Source organism: Petaurus breviceps, unplaced genomic scaffold (genome assembly GCF_028583685.1).
Source record: "Petaurus breviceps papuanus isolate PSGF00001 unplaced genomic scaffold, PetGlider_PUasm1.0 181, whole genome shotgun sequence".
Lineage (NCBI taxonomy): Eukaryota > Metazoa > Chordata > Mammalia > Diprotodontia > Petauridae > Petaurus > Petaurus breviceps.
The window spans coordinates 12,329,576-12,342,788 of NW_027185784.1; the positions used below are offsets into that span (position 1 = coordinate 12,329,576).

Below are 13,213 nucleotides of genomic sequence, written 5' to 3' on the forward strand. Positions count from 1 at the left end.
TTTTTTTTTTTGGCTTTTTTTTTGGAGGGCAGTTGGGGTTAAGTGACTTGCCCAAAGTCACATGGCTAGTAATTGTGTCAAGTGTCTGAGGCTGAATTTGAACTCAGGTCCTCCTGACTCCAAGGCTGGTGCTCTATTCACTGAGCCACCTAGCCACCCCAGAAATTTTTATATATATATATTTTGCTTTTTGGTAGGGCAATTGGGGTTAAGTGACTTACTTGCCCAAAGTCACACAGGTAGTTTTTGTGTTAAGTGTCTGAGGCCAGATTTGAACTCAGGTTCTCCTGTCTCCAGGGCTGATGCTCTATTCACTGTGCCACTTGGCCGTCCATTATTCTCTCTTTTTAAAACTTTTACTGATAACTTTTGTTCTTTTTTCCAGTCATTTCCAAATATTCCCACCCCACCCTCCCTTAATAACACCACCAAAAATAAAAAGCCAACAATAAAACCAACTCATAGAGTGACCACAGTAAAGACAGTCTAGAGCATTCCAAACCCATAATGCCTAGCTCTCTACTGACAGTAGGAAAGTTTCGTCATCTCTTCTCTGAGATCAAGATTGGCTATTACAGTTAATCTGAATTCAGTTGCCTTTTAGTGTGGTTTTTATTTCCATTGCTATGGTCATTGGGAATATTTTTCTCCTAGTTCTGCTTTTATAAATCTTCCCATGGTTCTCTGAATTCCTCATATTCATCATTTTTTTTCAGCCCAATAATATTCCACTATAATACTCATCGTCCATAATTTCTTCATTCATTCACTAATTTGTTATTTGTTATATAAATTCCTTTATTTGTTTCTGGGGGTTGGGGTTTTAGGTTTTTTTTTTTTTTGAAGGAAGAATTTTTTTTTAAGCACCTAGTATGAGCCAGACACTGTGCTAAGCACTTTTATTTTCTCATTTGATCCTTGCAACAACCCTCTCAGGTAGGTGCTATTATTATCACTCCCATCTTACAGTTGAGGAAATTGAGGCAGATGGGTTGTGACCTGTCCAGGGTCATATAGCTAGTAAGTGTCTGAGGCTGAATTGGAACTCAGCTCTTTGTGATTCCAGACTCAGTGCTCTATCCACATACTACCTAGTTGCCTTTTTACTACCACAAAAAGTATTGCTATGAATATTTTGGTGCATATGAAACCTTTGACTGCCTTGGGCTGTATGCCTAGTAGTGAGATCTCTGGATCAAAGGCATGAATATTCGAGTGACTTTCATGTGAAGACTCTCCTAATAGCTATAGCAGTGATTGAAACCATGAAATGTGTTGAGGGATAACCCCTCTGAGAACTTGGACTCATCTTTTAAAAAAAGAAATAGATAAAATGCCTCCTCCACTGATTACAAAAAGTGACACAATTATAATTTAATAACAATAGCAGAATAACTAAAATGATGTTTTAAGGTTTAGAAAATGCCTACAAGGTTGATGAGCTCCTTTGATCTTCTACTTAACATCTGTATAGTTATCAAATGAATGAACATATATAAAGTATTTTGCAAACCTTACAACATAAATACATATTATTATAATTTTTATTATTGTTAACAACCTGCCAGACTGGCCTTTGCCACGGGGTGGAAATTCCCATGGAAAGGAGCCAAAACTGCTCTCAGAGGCACAAAGATTGGTCCCCCTGGGTCACTTTAGAGCCAGATACTGCCAGTTCATCACAGGGCACGGAAACTTGCCTTTGAGCTCCAGTATGCCATCCTCTCTTTTCAGGTTCCTGACCCCTGAAGGTTTACCTTACATCTGGGTAAATCCTAATCCCCACAAGGATCTTAGCTATTCATGTCCCAGCAATTATACCTTTATTACTTGGCTCACTAGATACTAGGATGCACTGGTACATGTTTTCCACAGTCTTTACTTTCTTTTTCCTTAAGAAAGGTCTTTGGATGGCAAAGAATGGGAAATCGAGGGGATGCCCATCAGTCGGGAAATGACTAAAGTTGTGGTATATGAATGTAATGGAATACTATTGTGTTATGACAAATAATGAGCAGACGGACCTCAGAGAAACCTGGAAAGACTTGTATGAACTGATGCTGAGTCAGGGGAGCAGAAACAAGAGAACATTGTACACAGTAACAGCCACAGTGTGTGAGGACTGATTTTGATAGATTTAGCCCTTCTCAGCAATGCAAGAACCTAAAACAATTCCAAAGAACTCATGATGGAAAATGCAGTTGCATCCAGAGAAAGAAAACTATGGAGTCTGAATTCAGATCGAAGCATACTATTTTCACTCTTGTTTTTTCTTTCTCATGGTTTTCCCCTTTTATTCTGATTCTTCTTTCACAACATGAATAACATAGAAATGTGTTTAATATGATTGTCCATGCATGACCTATATCAGATTGCTTGCTGTCTTGGGGAGAAGGGAGGGAGGGAGAAAAAATGTGGAACTCAAAATCTTATAAAAGTGAATGTTGAAAACTGTCTTTATGTGTAATTGGAATAAAATTAAATACTAGTAAGTGGAAAAAATAAAAAGAAAGAGGCCAAATGACCATCCTTTTATTAAAATGTTGTCATTATTAATAAAATAATTAAATTACCTAGGGAAAAAAAAAGACCTTTGGAGTGCCAAGGGGGTAGATGGAGTGTTGGCCTTGTAGTCAGAAAGACTCCAGTTCAAATCCTTTGTTAGATGCTTATTGGCTATATTACCCCGGATAAATCATTTAACCTCTCTGGGCCTCAGTTTCTTTCTCCGTAACATGATGATATTAAATCTGACTGTCTCTGAGGTACATTCCATCTTTTTATCTATTGAGCCCATAAACCCTAAGTTAACGTGGTCATCAAGTCTGCTAGTTTTTGGAATAAGTGCTGAATTTGGGGTCAGAGGACTTGGGTTTGACTCTTGGCTCCACTACTCATTAGTGCTACTCACTGACCTTGGGCCAGTCACTTCATCTCTGAGCCTCATCTGTAAAGTGAGAGGCTTGGACCAGTTGGTCCCTAAGGTCCATTCAAGCTTTAAATCCCATAATCCTATGATGTTAACTCATCCCACAAAAGATGAGATAATGGATGGGAAAGTACTTTGTGACCTGAAAAACCCTACATAAATGTAAGGGATCATTCTGATAATGATGATTAATATACCTCTGTAGTTCTAAAAGCTCATAAGCCATATTTTATTCTGTCACTGTAAAATGTTACTAAGAGTAGATACCTGTTTCTAATCTGAAATCTACCAGTTATTATTGGTTGGATGCTCACAGACAGACATGAAGCCTAGAAGGGAAACGAACCATCTGGTGAGAATGGACCATCTGCCATTTTTTCCTCCTCTCTCTCCTGCTTGGGAACGGGGCAGTCTACCAGAGTGTGGGTAGATGAGATGAGGTGCTGAAGGGCCCAAGTTTCCTGAATATTAAATCAATCTAACACAGAGGACTCCAGCAGAGGGTAGATGAAAAAAAGTTTCAGAAAGAGACTGTTTTTTTTTATAAAGTTGCAAACATTGCATGGATGAGTAGTGTTATATAGGGATGTCATTTTCTCTTTTCTGGTACCTAAACAAAAAGTCACAGAAGGAAACTAACTCAAACATCAGCTCAGAAATTTATTCTGCCTCCATTGCCTAATGCCCCTTTAGACATGGAATGTCTTGGGGCCCATGTAGTATTGGATGTAAATTGTATGCTGTTAGATTTGTAAGTCATTGAGCAGAAGAACAGGGAAAACCACCTCCTAAGCTGAGAGCTTCTTTTCAGATTGACCATCCCTGCCTGAAAAGGAACCACTTTTACCATTGCTACTTGCAGAGTAAGCTAGGTGGTGGCAGAGCATTGAGTGCTGGATCTGGAGTCAGGAAGACTCATCTTCGTTAGTTCAAATCTGGTCTCAGACACTAGTTGTGTAACCCTGGGCAAGTCACTTGACTCTGTTTGCCTCAGTTTCCTCATCTGCAAAATGAGCTGGAGGAGGAAATGGCAAACCACTCCAGGATCTTTGCCAAGAAAGTTCCAGATGGGGTCATGAAGAATCAGACATGTCTGAAAGTGACTGAACAATGACAAATTACAGTACCAATTATGTAGCTGGAAAAGATAGCTCTGGGGCTTGCTGTTGTGGTGATATATCTGTGTGCACTTTGCATTTTTTCTTTTGTTATAGGAAGCTGGAGACAACAATCAGTTCTGCTGGAGGAACCTATTTTCCTGTATCAATTTACTCAGACTACTTAACAAACTGACCAAGTGGAAGCATTCCAGGACCATGGTGAGCTGGGGTCAATTCCAGGACAGTAGAAGGCTGCCCCGCTGAAGAGGTCTATTATAATAATGATGGTAATGGCAGCAATAATAAAGGGCAGAAGAATGAGATAATAACAATAACACATAACAAGATAATAGCAGGATGTGTGCTTGTCCTCAGACTCTATCTGTGAAGCCCATTAAAAAAACCCAAAATAACAGTCATAACAATGGCACCAAACAAAAGCTGATATTTCTATAATGTAGGACTTTAATATTTGTAAGAGGCTTTATCTATATCATTTCATTTACCTGTGAAACAGGTGCTATAGAGGAAACTGAGGCAGAGAATTGCCCAGCATCAAGGAGCCAGTAAGGGCCAGGATCATAATTTGAACACAGGCCTCTCCTGACTCAAAGGCCAATCTATTCTTTCTCCCATGCTACAATGCCTCCTCCTCCTCTTCCTCCTCTTCCTCTCCCTTGCCAATAAACATTGATTAATTGCTTACTGGGCAGCTGGGTGGTACAGTGGATAGAGTGCAGGGCCTAGAGTCAGGAAGACTCATTTTCCTGAATTCAAATCCAGCCTCAGACGCTTACTCAATGTGTGACCCTAGGCAAGTCACTTGACTTTGCCTCAGCTTCTTCATCTGTAAAATGAGCTGGAGAAGGAAATGGCAAACCACTTCAGTATCTTTGTCAAGAAAACCCCAAGTGGAGTCACGAAGAGTCAGGACTGAAAACAACTGAACAGCCGGGAAACAAAAATGAAGGGGTTGGACAAGATGACCCCTGAGGTCCCTTCCAGCTCTGATTTTCATTCTTGGTGGCGCAGCTGTAGCGGAAGGAGTGCCGGATTTGGACTCTGAAGGTCTGGGTTTTAACCCTAGCTCTGCTGCTTCCTACCTGGGTGCCCTTGTATGATTTATGTCACTGCTCTGGGCCTCCGGATCCTGCCCTGTAAAGTCAGGGGCCTGTGTTAGATCCCCAGAAGGTCTCTTCAACCTCCGAATCTGTGATCCCATGAACCCTTTGTCCAGGTAGATGCTCAGAGAGTTGGGAAGTGCTGACCTCTGCTCAGATAGGCTCTTGGTAGGAAAGTTTGCTCTTCCAGTTTAAAGGATACACTGGATATTCTTGCTGTGAGGACAGAGAAGAAGGGGCTGTTGGGGGATGTTCCTGTGCTATAAACAAACACAAAACTGGAAAGATGGCAGTATCACTGAACGTTTCCTGACCATTCCATTGTCTCAGTTACTACATCGCTATTATGGTATTAATTGTGGATTGGGCGGCTAAAAATTTCATGAGTAAAAATTCTGGTGGACTGATGGGTTCAAACAGACCTGTTCCATAGAACATGGAATTTAGCACTATGGTGGCCTTCTTGGATTACTGTCCAAGGTAATTTAGATGCAAATGTGCTAGAAGTGGTCCCTCCTTGTCAACCTCTGGGGCATATCCTCACATTGAAAGCTGAGCCAGTAGGACTATCAGAAGAATATTAATTATTATTCTATTAATTCAATGAATATTTATTAGGAATCTATGTAAGGAGGGATGCTACGAATCAGATCTCCTGGGATCATAAAATCATTTGGAGTTGGAAGGAATCTTAAAGGTCATGTAATCTATCTTCCTCATTTTTCTAGGTGAGAAAACTGAGGCCCAGAAAAGTTATGTGATTGGCCCAAGGTCAATAAATAAACCTTTCAATAAAAAACCCAAAGCTATGGCTTTATATTAAGAGGACCTGTATTATATGTCTTTGTGTTGTTTGCATTTAACACTGCTGTTAACCACCATTTTACAGACAAGAAAATCATTTGTCAGAGATTTACTCATGATCACGTAGTAGTAAATGCTAAAGCTAATAGTAAACAACAGTAATTGTTACTATGATAGCTGAAGATTATATAATGCCTTAAGATTTGCAAAGGCTTTTGCACAGCATATCTGTTTGATAGAACGTTAAGTTCCTCATGGCAAGAGACTTTTATTTTTGTCCTTGAATTCCTAGTACTTAGCAGACTGCTTGCACGTAGTAAGTATTTAATAAATTCTTATTGGTTGATTGATTTGATCATTACCTGTGAGGTAAGTGCTAAAGATAAATATCAAACTCTTCCCCCACCCCCAATTTTATAGATGAGTAAACGAAGCTAAGAGTAGTCAAGTGATTTGTTCGTGGTCACACAACTGGCTTCCTGAGTATCAGAGGTAGATAGGATTTGAACCTAGGTCTCTTGTTTCTAAATCACCTGAACCTTTTGAAACTTTAACCTCCGGAAGAACACAGAGACACTAAAGAAAGAATGGTATGGCTATATTTCCCTCCTATTGCTTAGGACATAATCCACTAGTGCCTATTTGAATTAACACTCGGGAAGTTTAGAAAGAACAGGCTCTCCCTAACCATGGACAGCGCTACCTGTTTCAATGGCTCTCTCTGAGCTATATCCCCAAACAAGTGACCATTTATAATGGTACCCACTGTTCATGGTAGGGCCTCAGAGATGCCACTTTCTGTTCGACAGTGAAATGTGAGCTGGTAGGCAGACCCATTCTTACTCTGAGTGGCAAAACGAGTCAGCAGCTGATAATTGATATCCACTGATGTAATGAAGATCTGCCCCATTTGTGGAAGTTATATTTTAGAAGTCCTCTCAAAAAAATTACTGTAGAAAAGAGCCCTGTACTGAGGAAACTTCCAAGTTCAAGTCCCAACTTTGCCTTAACTTGATATGTGACATTGGGCAAGTAATTTCTGGAGATCTCAGTTTCTCCATTTGCAGAATGAGACCTATATGATCACTTAGAGCCTTGTAAGATTTAGTCTATGATGTCATTGAAGTAAGAAAATGCCAGATGTATTTGTGATAGAGGAGAAAATCCCTCCTTTAAGGCCTAAATATCAAGGTGTTTAGTAAAGATTTTAGTGCCTGCTTACAGACACTCCTTTAATCAGAGCCCAAACTAGGAGATGTTAATAACAGGCTAATACCTATCGTGTGTGTGCGTGTGTGTGTGTGTGTGTGTGTGTGTGTGTGTGTGTGCGTGCGTGTGTGCGTGTGTGTACGTATGTACTCATATTAGTCTGGAGCTACGAGGTGTTTACAAGACAAATGCACATGTGGGCAGCCTCTGTGAAGGGCATAGCATTTCTCTTGGCTGCCTGCAACATTGGCAGTGGTAACTGGCACCATGTCCTTGATGAATTAGAAACTGAATTACGAAATGTAATGTCATTCCCCATCCAAGGTAAGAAGAAGCCAATCCTGCAGCGGGCCAGAAAAAGTAGACTAACACTTCAGGTGAATTGCCCACAGATACATGTATCATTGAGACTTTGTAGCTCCCAGCCAGTGCTTAGAGGATAGGGGCTGACTGGGAAAGTTTCCCCTTATGTTCCTAAAGAGAAATTCTGAGGTAGCCTGCTTATGTAAGTATGGGCTGGGCCACCTGAGGGTGAGGGATCTCCAAGAACATGAACAAGCATCACAGACTTTTTCTTCTTCTCTTTTCTCTTCTATTGGACAGATGTTGGTGGTGTTTAAATCTGCCCCTATCCTCAAGCGGGCACTCAAAGTCAAGCAGGCCATGCTGCAGCTGTATGTGTTGAAGCTACTGAAGATCCAGACCAAGTACTTGGGGCGTCAGTGGAGGAAAAGTAACATGAAAACCATGTCGGCCATCTATCAGAAAGTGAGGCACCGAATGAATGACGACTGGGCTTACGGCAATGGTGAGTGGTCTGAGGGTCGGCCTCCATTTACCCTCCTTTTATGGGTGTTAAAGTAACTTAAGGTGTCATTTTTTCCCATGCAGTAGGGAAGTGTTATTGCATGCTCTGGGTGAGGAGAGAAACCACTACAGATTGAATGCCCTTACAGTGACCTCTAGGGGACTACATAAGTTCTGACATTTATGTCCTGAGAGGCTGAATGCTTGAGGAGAAAGAACATTGGACTGGATGTTGGAGGACCTTAATTCTTCTCTTAGCTGGCCATTTGACCTTGGGTCAGCCACCTGGTAGCTGCTCTAGGACTCTTTTTCTGCATCCGTGAAAGGACAAATGAGAGTGAAAAATAGTCCACACAATTTAACTTTGAGATGGTATAATTCCAGGGCAGACATGGTGGGGTCAGGCTAAGCAAGGAGTGTCAATCAGAGACCCTGGACCAAAATGAACAACTCTAGAACAGATTTCTGTGATCCAAACTTGCCTCGAAGCCTGTTAAATGAGGACATTGCGCTAGATGAATCCTAGGAGTCTTTTTTTATCTCTAACATTCTGAGTCTATTAAATCTAAGTAAACAAATACAGTATAAAAACCTGAATTTTCATAAAAGAGAGAAATTAGAGAACGATGATTCACATTCTCCAAAAGACTGAGTGTAGGACTCACAGAATCACAAAATGTTAGAAAGAGACCACAGAGGCTATCTCATCCAGAGCTCTCATTTTGTAGATGAGGATGAGGATGATAACTAATATTGTTATGGCAGTTTAAGTTTTGCAAAGCACTTATGAGATCTATTATCTCATTCGATCCTTCCAACAACCCTGTTAGGTAGCTGCTATTTTTTTTTTCAAGTAAAGGCATTTATTCTTGGTAACACATACCAAGCAGAATCCTCCTTAGGGGAGGTAGCCCCCCTTTATGGGAGGCCTAAGCAAGCTTAAGGGAGACCCCAGCTTAAGGGGAGGGGCAGCTCCTTAAGGAAGACAGCCGATCCTTAATGGAGATAGTAGTTCCTTAAGAGAGACAGCCCCCTCTTAAGGGATACCCCCAGCTTTAAGGGGTGAGGAAACTCCTTAAGGGAGACAGCAGGGTAGCTGCTATTTTGTCCCCAGTTTGCAGATAGGAAACAGCTTAAGGAGATGAAATGACTTGCCCAAGATCACACAGTCATGAAATGTGTGAGGCAGGATTGGAACTCAGGTCTTCTTGACTCCAAGCCCAATGCTTTTTCCATTATTCAAGTGAGTTTCCTTAAAATAGAATTCAATCTGTACAGTTTCCTCTGCTTTATAAAGTAAGGTTGACCTGTGTAGACTGAAATAAAGGGTCCACTGGCTAGGAACCTTAATTATACAGAGAATATTTCAGTGTACTAGTGTTGGCTACACAAATATAAGTTTGCCCTATGTTTACGTAGCTCTAATAAAGGCTTATTAATAGGGTGGCATATGCTTGTTGGCATTTATAACACGCTCAACTTTGGATGAGTTCAGAAAACAAGAATGCGTATCATTGGTCTGCTCGAGGCATTATCGGATCACTTCTACCATGGAACATAAAGCATAGCTAGCAATTTAAATTCTTGGGATGTTTTTAGTTAGGTGAATAACTTGCTCAACAGTTGGCAAATCCATCAGACACTTCTGACATTTATTTACTTTGGACACCTTGTTGCCACTTAGCCTCAATCCAAATTATGCTTCTTCATAATGAATAACCACAACGGTTTTCATATAAGGCTATAGAACTTGCAAATACTTTGCTTACTGTTTTTCTGAGAGATAGATGAGTATGGAGGTATTAGTGTCCCCATTTTACAGATGAAGACACTGAGGCTCAGTAGGGTGGAGTGACTTGCCCAACATCACACAAGTAAGTCAGAAGTGGGGCTCCAACTCCAAGTTTATTGTTCTTCCTAGTCTACCCCTTCTCAATGAATCAATAATGAGGCATATAGGACACACGTTAAAGGTGAAAAAATAGCATAGCTTAAGCAGTTCTGAAGATAGTCCTTGGCAGGATAAAACTAAGACTTCTAACCTCTAGCCTGAGGTCAAAGGCCCAAGTGGCATGCTGGGGACCGAAAGAGATGAACAGTTTTATCTAGGAGGGTGTCCCAAAAGTCTTTATGCAGTTACAAACTTGAAGAGCTTTGTCTATGCCCACTCCCATTTAGGTAACACACTTGGGAGTAACTATACCTTTCAGAATCTCAGTTTCTTCTTCTGTGAAAATGGGAATAGTCATATTTGCACTATCTATCTCCTAGGTTTGTTATAAGGGAAAATGCTTTGTGAACCTTAAAGCATTCTATAAATACAAGAGAGACAAAGATTTGTCCTTGTCTCAGAATTGTGAAATTTCTAGCAGGCAGTAAGAGACCTCCCCCATTAAGTAGATTTTGAAGAAATTTCAGAGAAATGGGGGGGGGGGTGCTTCATAGCAGTAAATCCCCTCAGATTCAAGCCACTGTGCTCCATACTGCCTCCCACCTCTTAGAAACTAATATTTTCCACTTCTTCCAACAAAGTTTGTGAATGGCCCCAAACTACTGAAAGCTGACTGCTCTCTACATTGACTCACCAGTGACTCTCCTGTGATTCCCTAAGACCAAAATTCCCTTCTTAGGCCAAGATTCCCAGAAACATGTTGACCTACTTTTGGAATATAAGCTCCTTGTGGGCAGGCACTGTCTCTCTTTGTATTTGTATCCTTAGCACAGGACCCAAAACATAGCATTTAAAATGTTCATTCCATTGCTCATTGTAGCTGGATCAGAAAGGTGTAACCCCAGTGATATGTATGCTTCTGTTATCATCCCTCTTTTCCTGATGCAGACATTGATGCCAGGCCATGGGACTTCCAAGCAGAAGAGTGTACTTTAAGGGCCAACATCGAGGCCTTTAATAGCCGGCGCTATGACAGACCCCAGGACTCAGAGTTTGCACCTGTGGATAACTGCTTGCAGAGTGTCCTGGGGCAGAAGCTGGAACTCCCTGAGGATTTCTATTATTCATATGAGCTCTGGTTGGAGAGGGAGGTGTTTTCACAGCCCATCTGTTGGGAGGAGCTACTCCAGAGTCACTGACTGGGCTCTCATCTGTCTCCCACATGGTTTTGAATGCCATGGGGAAAACACCCACGTGTACACACAGACACACACACACACACAAATGGGATCCTGCCCACTCTGTTCCTTCCACCTTTCAGAAGCTCTCCTAATTTTAATTCCAATCTAAAACTCCAGGTCCAGAGTAGGGAAAGCTTGGTTTGAGGGGGTTAGGGGAAGGGAGAGCAGCTGTCTCAGTCCTAGATTCATCTTTCCCTGCCCATACTCTGGGAAAACTGTCTAAATCCAGGACAGACCTGGTAAGGTCAGGGCAAGAAGTGGAAGACAGGGTCCTGGGACCAAAATATGCTACCCTACAGCCAATTTCCAAGATCTGGAATGGCCTTGAATACTAATGAGTCCTATGGTGGGGATGGGGAAGGCTCCAGACCAGGCACACTCTGGATAAGATCCTGGACTAGGTTTCTCCCTATTTCCCTTTTGCCTTTGGTGGCTAGGAGAGCATTCCCTAGGCTCTCTGGGGCTTTCTAACCCATGGCATTCACTTCAGTGTAAGACTTGCAGCCCTCATTATCCTAAATTAGGTGACTATTGGTGCAGAATGAAGGAAGAGAAGTGTTTTTGCGGTTCAGTCCAGGGTTTCTTAAGACTTTGCCTGAGGTTTTTTTCCCAAATGCCAGCTTTGAAATTAGGTTCTCTTTTCAATCTCTTTCACAAATGTCTCAGGCACCTGTACCCAGTCAAACCATACAGGACCCTTAGGAAGTCAGTATAGTACCAAGGCCATTTTGGGAGTTAGTTAAACCTAGGATGGAGGACAGAGGCTTCACACATGCATGCACCTCCTCCCTCCACTGCATGCATACACACATGCATGCTTCTAAAAATCACCTGCTATATGTGGAGTTACATAAGAGTCCTGGCTACTACTGCCACATTTCAATAGATCTTCCCCCTCCCCCCATAGGACAGATCTATTCTTCAGTATGGGGCCATTCCTAGATTAGAGAAGATGAGAGTCCTATTCCCCAAGCTCTGCATGTGGGAGTATGGTATATTGTATATAATGATTATTTTCTGTGTTCCCTAAAATCTGTACTGGGTTTCTAAATGATTGCCCTGCCTCCTATGTTAGAGTCTGACATCATTTTAAGAACAGACAACTAGTATGGAACACCCAGGTTTCCTCAGAACATGTTTTCTAATTCTGTAACTTCCCCAGCTTCTGAATGCCTGAACCTTACAGAAAATTACCCTTCTTTGCCCACTTCATTTTCCAGAAGACGAAGTAACCACAGGAGAGCATAGTTACTGTATGAAAATTCTGTCATTGGTGCTGCGGATCAATTTATTTTTTAATTGAATGGAACAGCAAAAACAAACTGGCTTACCATTTTTTGTCACTTTCCAATTTGATTCATTTTCCTACCCCTGCAATTTCAGTGTCCTGGGAAGATTTAGCAATGCTGCTTTCACCTAAAACCATGAATGCCTCTTCAGAAATCTAAGGGCTGGTGTGCCAAGAGGTCTTCTCTTCTCCATGCTATACAACAAAACTACCAGCTTGCTGACAGAAAGAAGGCTGAACAGCCTCTCTCCTCGAACAATAAGGAACAATAGCCCCCCAGCCCAACGAAGATACCCCATGGCCTTATCTCTTTCAAATTATGCCTTCCAAAATGTTCTTTCTCTTTTCTCTATGGCTCTAGTAAAGCTTCTTAAGGCTTCTGCAGAAACTGGCTATATTCATTCCTTTCTTTGTGAGGAACAGAGACTTTGTTTCACTTGTGGTGTTATTAATATTACAGCATGTTGTTATGGATGCTCAACTCAATGTGATAAACATTTATTAAGCACCTCCAGAGGCAGCATGCCCAATTATAGAGGTGTCAAAAATGCAGCCTGCATTGGCCAATGACACTCCCCGATGCCAAGATAATGTTCACATGTGGTTATCTAAGTCAGTATGCAGGACACAGTGATCCTTAGGAAGGATCTAGACACCTCCCCCCCCCCCCACCAATTTCTATTTGGATTTGATAGTTGAATGGGTATCGAATATTCATTGGAGTCAGGAAAACCCAGAGCAGAAGTTTGGTCTCTGACACCTACTGGCTGTTTGACCCCAGACAAGTCATTTAACCCCTCAGTGCACCCCTCCCAACTTTAAC

General features: G+C 41.5%; 1 protein-coding gene across 1 annotated transcript in view; it reads left to right on the forward strand.

Annotated features, from left to right (window-relative positions):
- Window positions 1–12,778, forward strand: part of STRIP2 (striatin interacting protein 2) — an 82,005-nt gene extending 69,227 nt beyond the window's left edge. The window contains exons 19-21 of the mRNA XM_069087202.1: window positions 4,144–4,248; window positions 7,767–7,971; window positions 10,810–12,778. Of these exons, the coding sequence (XP_068943303.1) occupies window positions 4,144–4,248; window positions 7,767–7,971; window positions 10,810–11,060 (561 nt within the window). The 3' untranslated portion in view covers window positions 11,061–12,778. The remainder of the gene's footprint in view (window positions 1–4,143; window positions 4,249–7,766; window positions 7,972–10,809) is intronic.
- The last annotated feature ends 435 nt before the right edge of the window (window positions 12,779–13,213 follow it).